The 24100-nt window shown below is 37.1% G+C and overlaps 1 protein-coding gene across 2 annotated transcripts in view; it reads right to left on the reverse strand.

The window, feature by feature from the left end:
• Positions 1-24100, reverse strand: part of sema5a (sema domain, seven thrombospondin repeats (type 1 and type 1-like), transmembrane domain (TM) and short cytoplasmic domain, (semaphorin) 5A) — a 186623-nt gene that overhangs the window by 90937 nt on the left and 71586 nt on the right. For both annotated transcript variants that reach the window (XM_015392589.1, XM_015392590.1), the window contains exons 5-6: positions 14059-14121; positions 8028-8126 (exon numbers count right to left, since the gene is read on the reverse strand). In XM_015392589.1, the coding sequence (XP_015248075.1) occupies positions 8028-8126; positions 14059-14121 (162 nt within the window). The remainder of the gene's footprint in view (positions 1-8027; positions 8127-14058; positions 14122-24100) is intronic.

The raw sequence follows: 24100 nt of genomic DNA on the forward strand, positions 1-24100 counted from the left end.
AGATTATGGATGTGCTGCAAAATTGATCAATACCATTGCTAATGGTAGGGCATTGTATTGTGACTAGTGTAGCTCCTGTCTCAGCAAAAAAAAAGCAAAGAATATCAAGAGAATCAGTGAAATGGCTGAACTTCTCCATTTACATGCTACAATTTATCAAAAGCTGCACATACCACCTTTACCTTCAGTGGCATCTAATTTTGAACATTAAAATGTACATAAATGTAGATTAAAAATATTCCCTTTAATGGGAATATTTTTAAACTACGTAGAAACTATTATCACCCTGACTTGGTGAGCAAAACTTTTAAAAGTGAGTTTAGAGACTTTTTTTTAAACCAATACCATACTACGTGATGGTTATTGTGGTTCTTCAAACCTGGGATCATGACCAGCCCTGTTACTTTTTGTTGTTTTGAATTTGTACATTTTTGTTTTGACTGCAGATATGAGGAAAAACTAGTGAAATTACCATAATTATTAATTAGTATGCTATTTATGTCACAGGGGCGCTCTGATTAATGTAAAAACAAAAAACCTGTATGGTTATTATTTTTCAGAAATTGTGAAGGGGGTTAGTAACTATGAATAGTTACTTCTTATGTTGGAATTTGCAGGAATGTACTCCATTTGCAGCCTGGATTTTTTAAATGCATAAGCATGCAGTTCTGCTAATACAATAAAAGATAAATTATCTTATGGTGTTTTTCACATCATTATTCTGGCTACCAATAATTGTCGATGGTGCTGCTTCACACCAGATATGGGACTAAATTAAGTTTATTTCAAAGAGTGATGTAGGACATCAGCAGAGAAATATAGGACAAAGCATCAAAGGGCAGCATTAAAATGCAAACTAAAGAAGTCTGCAGCTGTGTTGTTTGTTCCTGCCAATATGCAAATAGTACCGACTGCAAAAATACCTCATTTCATTACATTTAGCTTTGTTTACATCTACTGTGAAGCACACAACAATATGTACAACCACAGCCTTCAGAAGCAAACGGCGTAATTAGAGAGCGCATTTAGAATAATTGGCATCGTAAAACACACAAACACAGCAGCTGCTTTTTGGTCTAATGGTAAGAAACCACCTGTTCCGGACCAACGAAATTCATGTTGGCTGAAGTGCTTTGATGGTCTGGTTTCCGGTGTCTTGACAATACAACCGGCAGTTCTTCAGCGTGGCATATTACTTCATGACTGTTTTGAGTTGCTACTTTAAGCAACAAAAAGGCTTGAAGTAAGATAAAATGCTCTGCTTCATATTGTCATTGAATATAAAGCAAAATCCAAGCCTCTGGTTTTAAAAATACTTTACAGCCTGACCTCTGGTTAGCCCTGATATTCTCCTCTAGTTCCTGAAGAACTATAGCACATGGTGCAGTGAATAAGCCCTGAAAATAAAACGGAAAATTGCAATGTTTAAATCTAAGATGCAATTATATTTTATGGTGAAAAGGCAAATAGCATACAGGGATTATCTCATGGCAAACAGGCTTTCCAAGTTTGTCTATGTTCCAAGGGCAAATGGGTGATGCAAGACTTTTCTAATCTCAGGTTTAGATGTGGCAATTAAGTAACTTTTGTGCAACTATTTTTCCATCAGTCAGCAATGTTCACTTCTTGACTCCTCACATTGGTTATAGATCTTGAGTGACAGCACAGACTCCCAATGATTTGACTCAATCTCTTCTCTATTTCCACATTTTCACTAATCTGCAAACTCCTTCTACTAATCCACAATACAGGGTCAGGCTCAATTTATAAAAGTTTGTTTAGGGAGACCGTAGCAGTTTTTTGTCCCAGTTTCCTAGAGCCTGTCAATTTGGATTAAAAATTCTGCCAACTGCTCTCTAACTCCAACTCTGCATTACCTGAACCACAACCAAACAGCAGCCCTTAGTGAGCTTTGAAAGTCTGAGATGAAAGCTTAGTATTGACATGATTTAGTTCTTTGGCAGGAGACATCTTTTTAGGTCAGTTGGGTCATTGAGAAAAAACAAGGGAAAAGGGATAAATAGTTCCCTACAGACTTGCTGCATGTTGAAGAAGTAAAGTGAAAGTCGTCTTTGTGGAGATTCAACAGCTGCAGAAAGTGGAAACTGAAGTGACTCTTGTAGGAGTGGAAAGATAACTTAGTGTACCTACAGACAGGACAATCATAGCTGTTTGAAAGGTTCTCCTAAGACTTTTTCTGCTGAATATGACATTTAGCTGCATTGTAGGTTTAAAACGTAGTTATCAACAGGGCTTCCAATAACCCATAGCATGACTTCAATACCTGAGATTTTCTCCTTAGTTTGTTATAAACAATGAGCACATCATCAGGTTGACTAAAAATCTAATCTTTTTGCCATAACTGAGCTAAACACTAAAAGTTGCATTAACAACACATTTAAACTAGAGAAATTGAGGTCTGTAAATATTATCACAGTTCCTCTGTGTGATTACTTTGTACTTTTGTCAAATATGCGGACTTTTATTTTAAAATGATATAACAATGCCATAGCTGTGTTAATTAAATTACATACATTTTTGTTTAGCTATTCCTGTGTGCCTGTCTATTAAAGATGACTATATGACAAAAATTAATTCAGGTTGTTTACATACTGATTCACAACAAAAGTTGCCTCAAGGCAAGCAATTATATATGAAACCTAGAGCACCCTAGCAAATATTTAGCTCTTCATTCATAAATGCTTTGTTTTTCTATTTATCACTTTGCTTTTGAAAATACAATTTTTGCTTAATAAAACTTGGGAGAAAGCATAATATGGGTTGACCTCCCTTCATCCAGCCACTCAGCCCCATCTGGCAGGGGAAAAATTTCTGTCCGGACAGACATTTCTCCTGGGCTCTACTTTGACTTAGACTAAGACAGACTTTGTCTTTTTGTAGACACAGAGTGTACACAAAATTAAATTTTCTCTATACAGCTTTCCCACCATGAATGAGCAGCAGCTTGGCAGTGAAAAAGAACACCCCCCCTCATAAAGTGCAGCAATGATCAAATGTAAACAGTTTAGGAGGGACATCATGCAAAAAGGCATTGATGTGGAGGTTCAGAGCAATGCAAATAAATAAATATATATGGTGCAAAAATGCAGTAGCAGACTTTTGAGTTAAGTTCCTATTTGGTATGATGATATCAGTGTGATGCACAGTTTCGATTTTTAAATTTGATTTAGAGTTTTTTCAACAGTTCCACAATCTGATGGCAGTGGGGGAAAAAACTTCTTGTACCTCATCCAAGGTAGTTAAGATTTTTTGTATTTGTGCTGCTTTATGTTAGTGCTGCTGGATCACATCGGGACCACTTTTCCTTATTCTGCTTCAGACTATCTCAATCCCATCCTGCAGTATTTGTCAATTTCAAATCATAATGTTACGATCTTTTTCTCTGTTCCCGTTTAGCTGTGCCTCCAAACTGGATTGAAATATCAGCTGTGCTTCTACCTTCAACATTTGTTCATACATAGATGTTGGAGCTTGGCCTATTTTCAGTGTAGTCCTATTTCTTTTACTTTAAAATAATAATAATAATAATTATTATTATTAATAATAATTTCACTTTGACTAACTGTATATGCTCTCTTTTATCCTTTGGCTCAGACCTCCTCTGCCTGGCTGTGTCCTTCCAGGACAGGGCCACCTGTAGAGCTGGTTAACCTTTACTTTTTGTACTGTACATCTGCTTCTCCTTGAACCACAGTCGGCTTTGATAGATAGACGATCATACTGAGCCTGGTTTTGTTACAGGTTTCTTCCTACAAGAGATTTTTCCACTTGAAGAGTAAACGATAAAATGCAAGCGGAAATCATTGCCACAAGCTCATCCAGGAGGAGCATCTCTTGCAAGTCAATGACTGAATTCTATCAACTAGTTTTCCTAACCAATCTGACTATGCTGTCTCTGTTATATTCCTTGAGATGACGCTATATAAATAAACAGAATTTTATTTAATTCACTATTTGTCAAAGTCCAAAAAAAAAGAATATCTAACATGTCGACCACATACGTCCTGGTGAGAGGCTGTTCAAACTCTTAACTTCAGACAAGGGCTAAAGTGTTAATAGTAAAAACAAACTGCTGTAGAGGAAGCTGCATTCCCCAGGCTGTCTCCCCATTGAACTCAATGAACACTGTACAGCAAAAGTATTTAGATGCTCTGTTAGAACAATCAGGCTTCTGCACTATTACAACCTGTCTTACTTTTTTTATTCTTTAACAAAAAAAAAAAACAAACACATTAGTACTGTACATAATGCTGTTATTTTTTTTTTTTTATTGTATTTTATCCTGTCCTTGCATTTCTTCACTCTAAAAGCCCTTTATGGATTTACTGATATGCTTTGGGTAATCTGTGTGTGTAATTTTCTTTTTACGGGTGGTCTTTTTAGTTCATATTAGCAATACATGAACAATTTCAATAGGGTGAATGATACACCGTAAATGTTATACCAATGTAACGGCATGATCAGAAGAAAATAAATGGTTGGCGATGTGAAGGACTTTTATCAAGAGATGCATATAGTACAAAACAATGGTGCAAATTTCGCTGGAGTTTAATTTACTATTGTTCAATTAGTTTTAGTTAACCAATCAGGAACTAGATATTGTTCTAATGTAAGGTGAAGGAGAGCAGTGCAGCGAAATATTTTTTCCATTTAAAACTAATCAGTGGCTGATCCCTCCTCCTACAAGTAGAGATTTGCCTCGTTCACCTTTATGTGAACATGCCTTCGAAAATTAAAGGTCTCCTCCTTGTAAACTTTAGGAAGTTAAACGTTTACAGTTGCATTCTAAAGTTGTAGAGACCCAAACTTTAAAAATAACAATAGTATTAAATTGTTTATGGCATAAGGGGCTTTTGGAGGCTTTCAGCGCCTCGATATCTGGTCTCAAGCTTAACCCTTTTGACACAACCTCGACACTTGTGTCAATTGAATCTCAATGTCCTCCACTTAATGTCTATTTTCCATTCTACTCAATGGATGATTTGAATGTGTGTTGATACTTTAAATCTTTTACCAGACTCATCATTTGCTAGAACTTCTTTTGAAAGGCTACGGAAAGCTTTTTAAGTCTGTTGATGGTGTTCACATTTAGTTCAGTCAGGAGCATGTCAAACTGTCTGGGTTTAACAGACCAAACATTCTTTAAATGTTGAATAACACTTTTTTTTAATGAAGTGTACGTGGTATAACCAGCTATAGAAGCCAAAATTGAATTAAACGTGTATTGCAATAAAAATATATATCGTCAGATGCAAGTCAACCATTTCATACAAAGGAAGCATATAGCAAGGGGGGCAGTCAACCTTCACACAGCTAACAGATGTTTTTCTTGAGAATCTGAGTTTTAAGAAACAGTAAATGCCTCACCTACTCAATTTGTGTAATGTTTTTTAGGAGTAATTCATCTACTAAAAAAGGTACTCTAACACCATCTATTCTGCTATCATAAAGCTTTCCCTTTTTTCAGTTAAATTATTAAAATTTATTCTGCTCTGTTCACTGTTACAGCTAATAAAAAAAACTGTTTGAGCGGTGTACTATTGATGCTGACTGTCCCGACTTGTGTTACACATTAATGAACATGCAGCTCATAAATAAGACGGCTCCCAAAGAAATACTGCTGTAATAATGTCATGGCATTTCAACTATATGTATTTTCACAGCTGTAAACAGTCATTATGAGCTTCTGACCTTTGAATGCAATGCTTTAGGACCAAAACAAATGTCATCTCAATAGTAAACTCCTGCCCAGCTTTCTGCTTAAAAAATTCAAGAGTGAAAAGCAGATTGGTGGTGTGGACTGGTGGTGGTGTATCACTGTTATGTGGTAAAAGCAATAGTATGACATTTTAAAAGTTCAGCTACACTTGACTTCAGGGCAAGGTACTAGCAGTAGTCTCTTAGATATTTCCGTAACCCTTTAGATGCATATTCTCAAAATTACAGCAAGTGAACAAGTTTAGACAACACGTTTGACCTCAGTGTGTCAGGAACCTGCTGACTTTAAACTGAGATGTTTGATTTAAAGAAATCATTTATGTGTATTATTTGCTCAAAAAACTCAGGCAGAAAGGAGTTACTTCATTATATTGAAAAAGAAAGTGCAAAAAAGGTGAGGGAAGAAAAACAGAAGCTGAATATTTTCATTGACTTAAAGAAAACCAACACCTGTTTTCTTGGAACCCAATGCAACATTAACAGGAATAAAAAGCTTAATTTTTGATTGAGATGCTAAACATGTATTGGGTATCATTAATTCCCTAAACAAAAAGTCCTTAATAGGATTCATTTTATAATTAGTCTACATACCTGGCTGCACAATGGGAGCTTGTATAGCGAATGCTGAGGAGTCAGTCTACTGACTCACCTTGATTAAATCAGATGATCAACCTGACCTTTCATTCAAACAATGCTGCTTCATTAAAATAACACACCAGTCTTCATATTTGCAATGTTTACATAACAAACATAATGCTGCACTCTTATAGTAGCATTTTTTAAGTGTAGCAGCTGTCTGCTTTGATTTAGCACTGTTATTTTTATGTAAAAGGACTGGATAAACTTGTGATATTTGCAAGGTCATGATCATTTTATCAGTGGAGAAATTCCAGACCATTTAAATTGTATATGTAAAACTAACCAGGTTGGTTAAAGGTTCACAAATGGCTTAACTCAAGTTAACTGCAGCAAATTATTTTGGCTGTAAGTAATGCAGCTCACTCCCTTGATTTTAAATGACTGAATTAAAAACATGGCTTTTTGAAACTACACAATAAACTGCTAGTGGCTAGATGACCAAGCTTACTTTTAACCATGATTAAACTGGTAAAGGGAAATAAAAAAGAAAATAAAAAGCTGTTAATCAGAACCTTTTCCTTAACTTTCTTCCCTTTGATGACAGGATGGACTATCTACAGTACAGCTCTTATAACACAACCAGCATGAAAACCTACAGCTAAGAGATTGCTGTGCTTTTGTGATTTTGGCCAAAAAGCACAATCTAACTACGCTTGCAGTACTGTTATTCAAGGCAACAACAAAAGAGTATATTAAGACCCCTGTTCCCTAATGCTAGGTTGGATGCCAAAGCTAACGCCTGACACGTTTATGATGTTATAGCAGCTAGTTACCATGGTGACTTTAGATGCAGACTGGTAGAAAGACATTGAAGATCTAAGGGTATCAAAAATTACTTTGGCATTTTTTTCTCTGCTTTGATGAAAAATGTAAAGTTTATCATTAATTGCAATTAAGTAAAATATTTTCAAAGCCACATTCTTAAATGGGCCAATTATTTATATATCTGTTCATTATATTATACGGAGCTTTGTCTTTTCAAAGAAGAGTTAAAAAATTGTATTTAAGATACATCTTTCTTTAAAGAGGCCACATAGATAAAGCTGTAGCTCATTTAAAAATATATAATGCTTTAATCTAAACAGATTTTACATAGATTTTCTGAACTTTATGACACATTATAACACAACTACAGCTTGAAGATAACCAAGAATTTTAAATTACTGTGTCTTTTTTGTTATAAAAGCAATATGGAGACAGGAGAACTTTTTTAAGCTTATGTAAAAGATGTGTTCAATATATTACAAAGAAACCTCTTACCAGTTTAGATTAAAAATTCTTAAAGGAATAGTAGTGGTAAAATGTTGCAGCACTTGTTATGTCTTAATATGTATACAGTGTGGAGGTCACACTTGTTTTTATGCATGGAAAAAATAGCTGCCTAATAAACAAACTTGTTTGTCTTGGTCTTGACGGATGTAAGATTCTAATATTGATATTTCAACAGAACATTAAATCTACAACTTAATATGAAACTGATAAAAACAGCAGTTTATCAGTGTTTTTTTTGTAATGTTTAGAGAACAAGGAAGCTGAAACTGATGGTTTAATTTTCTGTCAAATTTTTGGATGCTGTGTTTGCATTAAAATGCTTTAGATTTCAAGTTGCAGGCTCTAAAACAGCACTGTGCCTGTTATGTTGCTCATACCGTACGGTTGGTGCAGATGGGGGTAAATGCATTGGTTCCACACGTAAACAGTCTGTTCCCATTAACCAGTAGTACCCTAATGTAGTTCTGGCACTCCTCCTGCAAAAACACACAGAGAAAAAAACATATACACCCGTTAGCAGAAGTTTAATCATTTATCCAATGGCAAGCATCAGTATTAGGCAGAAGGCTTCAAATTGCACTTTATGCCAATAAGTACGAAAAGCACCTGCATCAACAGGAGGGCTGCTCTGAAACGTGTCCAACTTACATGGAGTCAAATCAAGGCTAATACCTACATGACTGAGCCATGTCACATCCTAATTCAGTGGGGATCAGGGCTGGAGAAGGATCTCAATAAAGCGAAGACCAGATAAATGCAACAGGTGTTGGAGAAGGCCACTCTAAATTTGTTTAACAAATTGCCTTGGCTTTGTCGACTGGTCAGAAAGTGGAATGAAAATGTCATGTCTCATGCAATTCATTCAATCATTCTTTCTCCTTAGATATCCCAATCAATTTAAACCACTTCTCTCTAAATCAGGGTAAAGTGCACTTTCATTGGCCTTTTCTTGGCTCCTTTCTCTTGCGGGAATTTCGCCCTGAGTTTCAACCAAAACTACTAATAACTCTTGAAATGTAGAGCAGTACTGACAGAGTGAATGATTGATTGGATTACAGATCTCTACTCAATTTCATGAACGTTCGACATAAAGGTCAGACTTTCACAGAGGCTTGCAGGCTGTTTCCTTCAACAGAGTCAACCTGTAAATGTAAAGGTGGCATGAAGTTGCAATTCCTTTTGTCACAAGGCGAAATAATAACCCTGTAGGGTCCCCTCATTCTGGAAGTGGCCTTGGCTGTACAGTAGGTAAGGGGCTTCTGTAAAAGTTTAAACCCTTGTAAATCTGCTATTGTTTGAGCCACCAGCGAAGCCCTTACCACAGCTTCTTTGAATCTCAGGGATCAGATTAAGAACAAGAGGCTGTCAGAGAAGAAAGAAGAGATTTTATTTCTCACAAGGACTTGAACTGGTACCTAAAACAATTTTTTGCAGCCTCTCAGCACAGCAAATTAGGCCTACTCACAGTGTCTCTATATTTACCTTTAAAACAGAAGCTTTGTTTATTAACACAACATTTGCATTGGATTCTTGCACCCAGGTAAATGTTAAATATTCAGAAGAATTATTTCAAGAAGCACATTTAAATTACAAACAACAAATGAACATTGGTTTAATATGAATTTTGATTAATTAGTGGATTATGGATCAAAAGTTCAGGGTATTACAGAAGACCAATAAAATGTGATTTTAAATCCAACTATTTATTGTTATGACTATGACAGTCAAGACACTGTTGAGTTGCTTGTTAGTTTGTCCACTTACACACAATTTGATTTTGATGAATTTTATTTAATCAAATACAATTTATTTTAACAAATTCTCACTCTACCCAGTGACACTATCGGTAACTTTGATCCTTTCCCGCTTTCATAATCCTCATTGCCATGCAGGGGACCAAGAAAGCTTGCCTGGTCAGCCAGGCCAACATTGCCCCTAATGACTCCCCTTTTCAGAAAAATAGACCAGTATTGGTTATTGTAGGCTAACAAAGACCTCAACGGCTCGCCATTACTAAGGGGTGGACCTGTTCTTCCAGTTCAATTTGCATGTTTTCTAAGCCAAAACAAGACTTCTAAGCCAAAACAAGGCTTTATAGAGTTGGGCTACTCTATAAAGCTTGGAACTCAATAATTCTAATTCTGACATTTTGAATTGTAAAGGCTTTCTGGAGGGGAAGCACAACGTCTTCATACTTGGAAAACAAAGTCCAGTGGTTTGTTTTTGAACAATTTTGGAATTTTATTTTTTGCCTGTTGAACAAACTACCGTGGAAAAATGGATAAGGGTAATCTTTGTCAACAATCTTCCTTTTCAAGCGGTGCTTTAAATATATGCTGCAAATTTTTCACCATTTTTGATAACTTGTGACAAGAACATCTAAAGATTGTGTATTTGGACAAAGGCAGTGTTTCCAACAACCAGGGAATTACAGTGCAGTCAGTAAGCATTGCTCATTTAACATTATTTTGTTAGTTGCTGGTAAACAATGCTAAACGAACCATGGACACCTGCTAATGTTGCTAACACTACATCTCTATGTATTATACAGAGTTCTACAGTGTCTTGATTTCTTAGTTGCTTTGCTATGTGAATGTTTGTAAACTGCTCTACATGCTTTTCTGTTAGTAAGCATGTCTTTGGTTAAAGAATCTCTATTACAATGTGTCTGTCTCTTCGCCTTCTGGTTCTGGCTTTGGTTCAAGATAGCATTCCGGAATCAGTTGGAGTCCTAAAGTGTCAGTCGGTTGGGGTGAACACTAAATATGTGCACCATTGCTGAGATTTGGCTATTGTTTTGGAGCAAATCAGTGCATGCAAAACTGGGCCAGCCCCATACCGCCTCTGTTCTTCCTGTGACCAATCAACACACACCTTGTTAGTATAAATGCAGAGTCAAACTTAATTGTGTGCCCTTGCAACAAAAGAAAAAGGTTAAAAAATGAGTTCAAACTAGCTCTGTTTAGAAACATCTTCTCTCAATAATGATTAAAAATGTATTGGAAGGCAATTTCAGAGAGGACTGTATATGTAAAAATATACTTTGCAGTAATCCAACATTTCCTGATTAAAATAACAAGGAGTTTTTTTATCATGTAAGGCTTACTTAAGCTCTGTGTTTTTATGTTATTTTAAATGAGTCATTGTTGTAGGTAAACAGAATTAATTGGCACATAATAAACATGGTTCACTATTTGAATAAAATAACTGAAACTGCTAAACTTTTTAATATTTAAATTCATTAATATGCCTCTGCACTGATAGTGTTTATGCAGCACAGTTTGTTTTATAAACTTGTGTAAGGAACGGTGTCGAAAAAAATAAAGAATCTGCATATTTCAATTCTTCCCCACAGTTTCCTTCTACTAATTGTAATATGTATACTAACATTTTGCAAACTTTTCTGCTTGGCTTTATTATGACGGCTTTCAGACATATTTCTGCATCTGTACTGTAATGCAAAAGTGCTTGTGGTTGGTTGGCAGCAATCAAGCTGATTGAACTCTCCTTTCTTGTTGTAGCTCAAATACATCAAACACAGAAGTGAGGAGCGGATGCTATTGTTTGAAAAGAAGAAAAACACACAATCACCAGTAAATTCTCTGAAAAGCACAGGGATGGTATCTGTGTAATAGCTTAAGCTAAGGTATATTGCTGTGCATTGAGGTAGGTAATAAACCACGGAAAGCCATGTCAACTGCTGGAGGGAAAGAAAAATAAGCTTCTAAAGCTATTCTTAGTGTACATCACAGCAACTGATCCTCAGAAGAGTACACAGAGCTAAACAATACTGCTATGCCAGACTGCAGCAACTCCCAAGGACTGAGGTAGCTTTGGTCTGTAATTCACTTCAGTGATCATGTGCTGGGCAGACTGTGCATGCCTATTATGGGTCCCTGACCACCTTTCACTGGAGGATAAATACACAGTGGCACACGCACATAGAAATCAAGGCTGAGCAGTTCACCTACAAGTCAAGTTCAGCTCAGAAAGACATCTGTTTTAAATAAAAGCTATGCCAACCAACCACATGTAAAAATATAGTGTGCAAAGAAAGAACTAAAACAATAGAAACTCCCTTTGCTCAAAAGTCTATAAAAAAAGGTATAAGTATAGTTATGGAACGCTTTACTATATAGCAAGTTGATTTAAGACCACTTTGAAGCCACACTGTCACTTCCGGAGTCTCTGTATGTTAAGGGTGCATAAAGAGACGCAGGTTGCTCTCAAGTGTTGATATGTTTAAATTTAATATTACAGTACTTCATTTGAGTTTGCACTTCAAGAGGGTGCTCATTAAGAGGGTAGTTCTGAGCTCCAGTTAGAAGGCTAGAGGTTTTGTAAGAGTTTTTATTTCAAAACAATTCAGTAAAATTGGATTGGTACCCATTTTTAACCTGTTTCAAGGTGTGCATTTCCCTGCTGGTTATTGTGAAATAAAATGTACCCAATTTGAATCAGAATCGGCTTCCAAGGCCATCTTTTCTGAGCAGGTTTTATGGAATAACCCTCTGATCTGTAAACCTTCATAACCACAAAGATTGTTGATAAGTTGTGAAATTCTGTGGTGGTGAAGGACCATCTAAACAATAGCTTCTGATCATTTATTTATCAAAATCATATGTATCAATGTAGCAGAAACAAATACTATGTAATTTTGTATGTATTTTTCAAAAACTTGTACAATACTTGTGTGCAATTAAATTAAAACTGGGCGTTTAGGAGCCGTATTAAGCATAATGGGCTAAACTTCCAGAAACCTTTCCAAAATCCTTTCAGTTAATGCAAAACAGTTTTGCTTTTGCTTTTAGTTATTAACTGGTGTATATTTGATGACTGAAGAGACAATACATATTGCCAACTCATTAACAAAAAAAAACTATGGCCTCAACAGCCAGTCAGTATGAGAGAACAGTACAAAACTCTAATAGGCTATCATTTCTTCCTAATGGTAATTACCAACTTAGTCCCATGCTGCTGTGTGATGCATCCTATTCCTCAACTTATATTTGTTGCAACTTATTTATTTTGCCTTAACATACCCTCTTTCGAAACAGAAATTTAAGTAGAGACAGAAAAATAGACTAAATTCAACAATATTAAGATTGGACTACATCTTACATTACTAAACACCAGAGGTGGGCGTGAGAGCCTTCAAAGTCTTCACTGCTGGCCTATAATCAACCAGAAATACTAACCTACATTCACAACCTAAACCTTAATTTTCTTCTATCCAACTGTATTAATTTATTCCAAACAATCCATTCTCTTACTTTTGTAGTGTTCCTCTTTGCTGTGCTGCTTCAAGTGGTTGCTGCCTTTTTTTTCCAATAAGAGTTTTGGCCTTAGTGTATTGCTATGTCAATCAAATCTGCCCGTGGAAATCAGGATCAGCAGTGCTGGCAAATGAAACAGTACCTTAAAGTGAGGAACGTTTTCTTCAACCAATCAGATTTGCCCCACAGGGCCATTTAGCGGGCCCACTAATTTCTGTCCTCTAAATGGTCAGTTAGAACAAAATGTTTACAGCCAAGTTGAGCTAGTGATAATCTGTATTTTAAATTCACTTTTGTTAAAAATTATTTTGGCCTCAATGACTGATGCTAAATGTAGATACTAAGACTTCCTGCACAAGCTCAGAAGGATGGATTTGTTTATAAATAATAAGCATCTCTGGTGAGTGTTATACATTTTATTTTCATGCTTTTTTTATTAAGTAATTATTAGATGTATATTGAATCTGAACGGCTACTGATGAAGTAAACATGTCTGACCCATGGTTACAGAATAGAGGATTGCGGTTGTCTTAACTCGGCATTGTGCTAAATAAATCTCTGTATTCAAAGAGGTATATTACTCTGTTGTGCCTGCGCTTGTTACATTTTTAATTGAATACTAATGGTGGTTTCTTTTACACCCATTGTTGCAGATATGCAACAAACCCTTGGTATTACTAAGATAGCATGTGAATTACCTCAGTGGCAGTTATTACATTAAGTGAACAGGAACCTTTGGCAAGCTCTTGTTTCAATTATAACCTATCCCTAACAGTTTAAGTTGTTATATATATGCATACATATAAATTCCGACATCAACGGGATAAGGAGAGTTGAGGGGGGCCCACTATAGGCCTACGTACCAGATGCACCATCCGCCACCACAAAACACATTGAATAATTCTGTTTCATAAAGAGTGAATTAAATTAATATTCATGAAGTACATTTTCTTTTTTATATACTGTAGTATAATACAAAAGAACTCAAAGGCAGCTTTCTAACTGAGACAACAAGCCTTGTTGGCTCTAAAGATGCAGCTGAGCCAAAGTAATTCACTACAACGTGATCATTGTAGTGGATAACATCATAGTGGCATGTGTTTGATAAAACGATATGTTGAAGTAAACTCACCTCGGATTTTCCACGGCTGAAGCAGGCTCCCTTGGTGAACTCATCACAGTGCCATTCAGCCTCCTGTAGAGACAGAGGGAAGCAGTGTGAAGCTCCCAATAAAGCATTAACAGGAAGCAAACATCGGATGCTTTGTCAACCTGAAGCAATTTGAAAACCACTCAGGGAATCCAAACAAAACGTCTTGCGATGCTAAATTTCCACCCCCCATTTTAAGCATTTTCCTGCCAGGTGATATATTTTACATACAAGAATAAACATGGCAATAATTGAAAAAAAAAACATCCAGAACTAATTGACACCAATTCCAGTCAAAGAGAAAGATGAAAGAAAAAAAAAAAAAACACACAAAAAACAAACAAACAAACAGGGAACACACCAGACTTCATATCTTCAGCGTAAACTCTCAGACGGACCAACGTGCACACTTAAAAATGTTGTGAACCTTGGTAAAAAAACAAACACAGAATCCAATTAAGGTGCATACCAGAGACTTCAAGAAATGAGAGCCGAGAGTGTGCAAGCCACATGTCAGTTTGATTTATGTATGAGGGAATAGAAGGATTCCTAAGACATAACAGGCGGATCCCTTGAGATAGATGTCGTTGTGATATACATGGGTGTAAAAGAGAGCTAGATCCATTTTTAATTTTTAAAACAGACAAGAAGATGAATAAGAAAATAAGAGTTTCTGTTCTCTTACGGAAGAATAGATTCAGGTTCTGCCTTTTAATTTTTTTGTGTGACCTCTGTGGAGGGGGTCTCTGTCATTGATGAAAAAAATCTTTCTTCATGTAACAAGGGCTGGCCTTGGGAAAGCCATGGGCCACTGAGTCCCTCACCCTGATGACAGGCAGAATTAGCCTTTACTGCCACTAGGTTCCTATGAGTGGCAGAGAGAAGATTAGTTAAGCGAAAACCTGGCTGGCTCATACTTGCGCTTAATTCAAAAAAATTGTCCAAAAGCAATATATTTAAACTGTTCTTTAGAGAAATGTTACTTTTATTTTAATACCCTTGAATCTGTCCAGTGCAAAAGACACTGTCAAGTGAATATACCAAGATTAAATAGTATACCTTCCTAAAGCTAAGACATTTGGAGAACTTGGATAAAACACAACAAAAAACATAACTGCATTACAATCAGCATTACCACTGTCTATAAAGCAGGTAAGTACTTTGGGGGAGTTGTGGCGTGTACTTTTGAGAGTGTAATGACAATATAGTTGAAATCTTCTTCTACTTTTAAAGGTTTCTGACACAAGAAGGAGTGTTTTCACAAATACCCTTGAGCCAGAAAGGCATACTATATAAGGATCAATACATTGTGTCTGTTACTGCACGGCTATGAAGTCTATCACTCTCTACAGTGGTAAGGTTTGTTTTATGTTTTTGAAAAGCTTTTAACAGGAGAATGGTAAATATAAAATACATGTATGCATGACTGCAAACTGGAGACAGAGACAAGGGAGATACTTGAAAACAACTACTGTATGGGGGAAACAATGGAAAAATGTGGATACAAACAGGTGAAGAGGATGGATTTCTCTTCAACCACTCAACAGTCCCTCCATTGGTAGAGGGATTTAACCAAATGGAATCTCAGATTTAAGGAAGAACCAATCTTGTGCTGAAGGACAAGTTCACAATGCGGTTTTCTTTACCACACGATGAAGCTTGAAGAAGTCGACAAGACCCACACATTGTTTTAGAATTTACCAGGTAATTATTTGTGTTTTTAATGTGTAATCTGCTCACACATAATGTCTAAATGCTACTTCCACTGAGCAGCACTGAATACAAAATGTGATACCATGTGGGTGAACATGGCTCAGAAGGACGAGAAGCTGGTCTTGAAATCAAACTTAGACAACTTTTAATGAAATTTTGTATACACAGAATGTATACAAAACAAACCGAAATGAACATTTCCATTCCATAAAGTGCAGCAGTGATCAAATGTAAACAGTGTGGGAAGAAAAAAAACATGGTGCAAAAATGCATTGATATGGAAGTTCAGAGTATTAATATATATGGTGCTAATTCAATCTCCTCTTTTGTTTCCCTGTTCTTTATTCCTTTAAGTCACAAAAGCACAGAAGAATTCTGTTCAAAGGCCTTTTCTGAGGCCAAGAATTATTAAGAAAAGTACTTCTATGTCTACTGTTTATCATTATTAAGTCACAAGGAATCTTTGATGTCAGTTTACTATCATGACTATTTTTATTAGCATTCACTCTCGCTTCAAAGGAAACTTTTTCAATTAGAGGTTTTGCCTCATTGGCCCTTGGTAGACATGAAAGCTACTGAATGTGTGCCATCACCTATTGTATAACACAGACATATGCAGCCACTAGAGCCCATCTGAAGAGAGAAATGCATTCACAATATGTGTGGCACTGTTCAGTGAGACAAAATATAGCGCATTAATGTTAGCCGACTTGTCTATTTCTCCTTTCTGTATTTGTCAGTTTGTATTCCTGGGAGAACTGGCTATTCTGGGGCCATGAAAACACAAAACACACACATCTTCTGCATAGGCAGCAAGACCATGCACACAGCAACATAGCTGGCCCCAGCTGAATTCAGTGTGGGCGCGGAAAGTGCTTTTGCTAATCGCAGGGGGTGGAGGAAAATCTGTTAATGGCCCGAAACCCAGCTCACTTACGTACAAAAAAAATCAATCATAATCCCAACTAAAGCTCCAACTTCAGATCATGTTAATGTGTCAACATGATTCCTTTTGTGGTGGCTAAGTGATTATGTTATCATCATTCGACACGTTTTAGAGGATGTTTTTAGAACCCTGCATGTTTTCACTGCACCTTAAAGGCGTTGATTTTAAGTTTGTAGTTGCTGAAGGAGATGACCATAAACCTTTAAGTAGGGGATGTGTTCTAGCGTCATTGACCACAAAAGCGACGTAATCTGACAGTCCCGGCTCAAATGGTCTGGAAGAAGGAAAATAATCAGGTTGCACAATGACTAGCAAAGGGTCATTAAGAAACATTAAAAGCTCATTAGGATGCCTTTGTTGCACTGCTGTAATTCTAAAATGAAGTTGTCTTGTGATGAAATATATGGAGAATGTACTTTGGGTAAATCTTAATAATTCTTGGCCTTATCAGAAAAGGCCTTTGAACAGAGTTCGTTTGTGCTTTTGTGACTTAAAGGAATAAAGAACAGGGAAACAAAAGAAGAGAATGAATTTCATGCAACGATAAAGGTGGTGAATTAAACTGGTGTAATAATTATCTTTTAAGGAAAATGAGTTTTGTGAACACACTTTAACAAAAAACAAACTGCTGGCTTGTGCAAAATTCTGGGTTTAACGTTGTTGAGATAATTTTTCAGTTTCACCACAAATAAAGAGCTGCTCATTTTTCATTGACCGGCAGTTCCAGCTGTACAACATCCTAATAAGACTTCACTAATCCTCTACTCAGACATAATAATGAAGGATGAGACGGTATCAAAGGGATTTCTTATGTCAGTTTCACTGGTTCATGTTAGTTCCTTTAGCTTAAAAGAAAGTAGTTTTGTTTACTTATGATAACATTTGACTTCCATCTGGTATGTATATAATGCAAGACAACACTACCAATATCCAACATTGATGATATGGACGCATAAATAGCATTAGTGTCAAAATAGGTTGTTGTCACATGACTTTGTCAAACCAGATAAATATTAAATGTATACAGTAGGAAACATAAACAAACTACCATTAATTCACTGACCATTAAAATGTACTAAACATCAGATTTATTTCAAAATGCATTGAAAGTGCCAGATGGATTTAAAGAAATGTGACCGGAAAGGATGTCTGAAGTTGTTGAGGCATGGAGCAGAGAAATTTCTACTTAGATGGGTTTTATCGAGAGTTATAATTAAACAACCACAAATAATCAGTTAGATGCTGGAGTATAATTTGAGGCCGACTTTGTTATGCACTGATATTACTCCATCACTTGAAGAATTCAAAATCCAACTCCTTTGCTTGTGTATGATGTATACTACAGTTCTGACTGCTTCTGACTTAAAAACATTTTCCCATGTGGAAACATATAGGCACAGAAACATTCAGTGACTCATTCAGTTGTTGACTGTCTTAAAGCAAAGAAACGGTAAGAAAAAAAGAATGTCTCTACTAGAGCCATTTCTACATCTGCTGTACATATCTCCTTCGCAAACCTTTGTTCTGTTTCAGGCTATATTTTTGCAGTATGAACATCTTTGTTTAGTAGACCTGGAAGTCTTTCAAAGACTAGGGTCTCTCAGGATGTATAGTCATCATACTGTCATCTGTTTATCCAAAGGCAGATGTTCCATTTTGATGCCGTCCTCCACTCTAGCTATTTAGTAGTGTAGGCACTGGACAATAACATATTTGTTTAAGAGGCTAAGAAAGCCATCATCTGAATGTTTTATATATGCTCAGAATCTCTCAACAGCACCACAATTGGTAAACCGGAGGTATTTATGTTTTAAGCATGTTTCAAATAGTAAGAATAATGGTGTCTTAAATTTTGCACTATGTGAAACATTTAGGCATCCTTTAAAACTTGAGCCTTTCTGTGAGTAACAATGTATTTGATATTTCAGGAAAAAAAAGAACTGCTCCAGCATCGATTTCATCCACTACACCCCTGAGGCTGCACAAAAGTAGAAATTGAAACAAGAAGACTGAGGCCAAGTGGATTAAATCACCCAAGTACATCCTTTTTTTCCCACTTTTGTTTTGGCTGGAGCACCATTCTGTCTATTAAAAGGCTCTTCCAGGAATCCTCTTAAAGCTCTCAGTTGGCCACTCAAAATCATCCCTACATGACATTTATATAAAAAATATATAATTATTTCACACCGTCTTTCCGATCATCTTATATCTATCAAGACTATAAATAGATTTTGTAGAAAATTTGATGCATATCTAGTGGATAAATGGGATTTGTCACATTCTTTCATTAATAAACGGGTGTCTGCTGCTTCCTTTTTTATGCTTGCACACATTACGGTCACATGCACCTCAAGAGCATCTTTGGTGCGTCCAGTAAAGTGTCTCTAGATGCTTCTGCTGCTCCTATGTTCAATGGCAGAGAGTGGCTTTGCTATATTTGCTGTGATTCGTAGTGCTACAAAAAGTAGTAGTAATATATTTTTAAGCAAAAAAGCCCACCTCAAAACATTGTCTGTGCAGTCGATTCATCAAGATTGCAATCCTGCCTTAACATATTACTTTGCTGTCTGAGCTGCTCAGATGCCCACATACCAGCGGTGCGCTGTCACTGGGAATCCCTAGCAGCAGCTGGGGGTTTTCCGCTACTGTTCGTGGCAGCTGGAAATAGATGTTAGCTTCTGCTTCTTCAATTGCTTGCGGTGTGACTGTAGTATAAAAGTGGGTTGGCCCCCAGAAAGAACAGAAGAGATAGTTGCAGCCACCAAGCAGATCAGTGCAGCTTTCGACACAACAGTGAGAATAAAGACCTGAGATCACGGAGTCTGGCAAAGAAAGTTTTCAAGAAAATAATGACATTGACATTCTGGAGTGAAATGTCTATATGTTTGTGGCTAGTGCACAGGATAATAAAAATAAAATCACAATGGTAATTTGGTAGAAACAAAATCTTAATTTTGATTTTAGCAAAATCATTCAGCTTTTAAAATAAATGTTAATAACCCAATAACTTTAAGATACAACACCAATTTCTGGTTAACCATGATATCAACAGGTTGTCTGATAAATTACGCATTGCAAAAGCTTGGTTAACATAAGAGTGTCCTGTTTGATGGCAACCTAAACTTTTCTTTTATATCACTGTCTTGTAACATCATAGCAACCATTCAGACAAAGAGATTTTCATTCAAAAGATAATCCAAAGTGATTGTCTTCTGGTACACTGGAGTAATCATCTCAGTGACACAAAATGGATGGATAAAAAGTAAGCTGGAAAGAATATGGAACAATCTTTTCTTATTTCAGAGAAGATGAATAAAAATGTCTTGATATGTGTGGATGTTCCACGCTCTGCTGCACTTTACAGCCCCCTGCAATGAGTGTCTTCAGAGAATGCCCATTGTGCTTATTCCTTACAAATGTTGGCAAACTGAGGAACCTATTGTTACCCAAAGGGTGGGTGCACTGGAGAAAAAGGCAGAGTAGGCTGGGTTGAAGTTGAACAGTGACGGAGAAAAGGACAGAAAAAGGGAAAAACGGTCAAAACAAGAAAGAAAAAAATGAGTCCAACCAGTAGAGGAAGGCAGACTGTGTGGGCAGAGAAAAGCGAGACAGAGCAGCAAGTAAGGAGCTGAATTCCAAACCAGCAGTTTCTAGACATGATATTGAATACACTTTGCATAAAGAGAGGCCAGAGAACAGACTCTCTGCTGACAGCTGTCTAGATCTGTGAGATGACTGCCTCTGCTGCTTGCTTCAAGCGGGCTCGGACATTGAAGGGAAGAGCTGGACTATTCCTTTGGGAGGAACTAATAAGGCTCATGAGTATCTGATATTAGCTTTTGATGTGGTCTCATAATATTTACTATTCACACTGATGTGTGCTGATGTAAGCTGCTGAAAGATTTACACATGAAATTGGACTTGATGTTACTTCTCAGCAAGCGAGGAGGTCTTAGTCACTACACTGTCATCAGAACACTGTAAGTCAGTGTAGTTTTTTCTCATTATTACAATGACTGACATCCTTCTTGCTTAAAGATGGCATCATGGTATTACTTAATATGCTGGCATCTGGGGCTCCAGTTGTAATAGAGCTCTGTTATTCCTTTTATGTGACAAAGTTAGTGCTCATGTAATTGAATTAGCAATGTTTCCAGAGCAATGGAGGGTGATTTTGGCAAGCTAATTAATATCAGGACTAATTTTCTGGCTGACAAGTTGTAATCTCAAGAGACCCAACATTCATGCATAACATCTATCATGTTAGAATGGAAATGGCTTTTGTTTTTTTCTGTTATACTAGAAAGCTAAAGCACAAAGACGTTAAAGGAGAAAGGGAGGCTTGGTTTAGATAATGATTCACTGCTGATAACTGATTAAGCTTCAGACACATCAAATCCTTTATAGAGATACCCAAAAAATTAGTTTAATAATTACATGATGACTTGACTATGGTTGACTACATGGTTAACAACACAACAAAACAGGATGGAAGACCTGGCTGTCAGAAGGTGACTCAAAGTAATGTATATGAAGGATCACTGAGATATCATGTATTCATTTAGGGTGCTAAAGACATAACTACACTACACTGCGATAGGAGCTTTTTCCCCATTCTGTATGCCATTGCAAGCTGCCAACAGGTGGTTCAATTCTTTATATTGAAGTTTTGGCCAGGCTCAAGAGGTCAGCAAATACCAGAACAGCATAATTACACATTTATTGAATTTTCCAAATGTACTCAGTAAGGACATGCCATAATCACATTGCTTCGTACGGTTGATCTACTACTTTCATAAATAATAAGCAATCTTGAAGCAATATATGAATGCAGTCTCCATGCACCATTTGTGCTTATAATCGGTAATCCTTGCAAGGATTCAGGGAGGAGTATAGCCAACGGTAGTCGCATCTATCACAAGGCAACACAGAACTGTGCATTTAACCACTCATCTGCAAGGCCAATTCAAGGATATGAATTAAGCTAAAAAATACAGTTTTGTACTATGGTAGAAAGTTGTTGTACAACGAGTGGATTATTTGTGTCAATGAATGATTTACAGAGAAAAGGGAAAGGTGCCCCCTTGTGGTGATGCCTTCTCTAACAGAGAGCACCACAGTGGCTGCTACATCCCTTGATAAAAAGGATGGGAATGAGCTACAAAATTATAATGAACATATCTCCTATCAAGAGGGCTATTTGTCTTAAGGTAGGGGATACAGAATGTTATGTGTAAATCCCTTTTTGTTCCACAATGGGGAAATTCACTCTTTGCATTTGACTCATCCACTTTGGGAGCAGCTGGCTGCCATTGTGTGGCGCCTGAGGAGCAGAGTGGGGTTAAGGGTTTTGCTCAGGAACCCAGAGTGGAGGCTGTGGGCATTGAACTGGGTACTTGCAACCTTCTCAGAGCACAAACACTGCTTGAACCACTAGGCCAACACTCCCCATAGGTTTGCAGACTACTATTTGAAAAGAAATCAGAATTAGTTAGACAGCAGATCAAAGCTTTAACAAATACAAATTGGGAAACGGTGCATCTCTGGTCCCTTAGGGTGANCTGTGAGAAATCTTATTGCTCTTTGAGTCCTGCTTGGATTCTAATCCTTTGTCTCTGTTTCCAGGAAACCAGTTTTTCTCCGTAAGCTCTGGAGGAGCTTAGACTGCCGAGCCAGCCCTCTGAGCCAAACCCGAAGACTCTTCTCTGGATTCCCATGCAGCTCTGGATTAAGAGCTGGAAACCAAAAGCCAAGGTCTGCACCCTTATCAGAAGTCAGATGCTGAAGCAGTTTCTGGACTCTGCTGAAACAACCCTTCTCTGGACCCAACAACTCCTCTCTCTGAGTTCAAACCGAAACCCTCAAAGTATAAATCTGAACATCACAAAACCAAACCCCATTGCTCCTAAGTTAACTGCTCTGTTATCTACACAGACTCCAGTGAACCAGTCCCCAGGCCTGAACCAGTTCCAGTCATATTCCCATGTGCTTGTCAACAATAAACTCTGTTAAACTTTTACTATTGTTTCCGTCTCTGTGGTGTTCTGCATAACTGGGTCTCATCAGTGAACCCATCATGACAGGAGGAGTATAGCCAACGGTAGTCGCATCTATCACAAGGCAACACAGAACTGTGCATGTAACCACTCATCTGCAAGGCCAATTCAAGGATATGAATTAAGCTAAAAAATACAGTTTTGTACTATGGTAGAAAGTTGTTGTACAACGAGTGGATTATTTGTGTCAATGAATGATTTACAGAGAAAAGGGAAAGGTGCCCCCTTGTGGTGATGCCTTCTCTAACAGAGAGCACCACAGTGGCTGCTACATCCCTTGATAAAAAGGATGGGAATGAGCTACAAAATTATAATGAACATATCTCCTATCAAGAGGGCTATTTGTCTTAAGGTAGGGGATACAGAATGTTATGTGTAAATCCCTTTTTGTCCCACAATGGGGAAATTCACTCTTTGCATTTGACTCATCCACTTGGGGAGCAGCTGGCTGCCATTGTGTGGCGCCTGAGGAGCAGAGTGGGGTTAAGGGTTTTGCTCAGGAACCCAGAGTGGAGGCTGTGGGCATTGAACCGGGTACTTGCAACCTTCTCAGAGCACAAACACTGCTCGAACCACTAGGCCAACACTCCCCATAGGTTTGCAGACTACTATTTGAAAAGAAATCAGAATTAGTTAGACAGCAGATCAAAGCTTTAACAAATACAAATTGGGAAACGGTGCATCTCTGGTCCCTTAGGGTGATGAATTCAGTTACTTTACATTAAAGTAGCTTAAAGTAATAAAAACAAAAAAATCAGAAGTTGAGAGTCTGATTTGGACTTCAGGCTGAGCGATGTACAGTATATATATTGCTTACATGGATTCAGCCTCCGCACCACAATGAGAAAAAGTTAAGTGTTGATTTATCTGCTCAAGGTTTGCAGCAGCTGATTTCCAACAGAATTCGAGAAGTTGAATAAAGAGCAGGGGTCAAAAGTACAATATTGAGCAGAGGGAGAATATAATAAAGTATTAAACTGACAAAAAGGAAACTCTGCTAAGGAAAGATTTTCTAGCTCTTTTTAGTTTTTGCAATGAGACGTCTACATATTTTATCAGTTGTGTTTGCTGCAAAGTTAATCCTTCCTTTTTCACTTAAGCAGCACAAGTTTAAAATTTAAGCAAGTAGAAAAACATCCACATTAGTTAGTGACGAGGCAGAGATTGACAAGGAGAGGAAGACATTTTCTTTCTGCAGAAATATAGGTACTAGATATTGACCTATATCAAGACAGTATAGAACATAGAGGCTGACTCATGTTTCGAGGCCTAACTCTTCCAACTATAACCTTGTCCGTCATTCACTGCG

The sequence above is a fragment of the Cyprinodon variegatus genome, unplaced genomic scaffold, assembly GCF_000732505.1.
Source record: "Cyprinodon variegatus isolate N-32 unplaced genomic scaffold, C_variegatus-1.0 Scaffold597, whole genome shotgun sequence".
Lineage (NCBI taxonomy): Eukaryota > Metazoa > Chordata > Actinopteri > Cyprinodontiformes > Cyprinodontidae > Cyprinodon > Cyprinodon variegatus.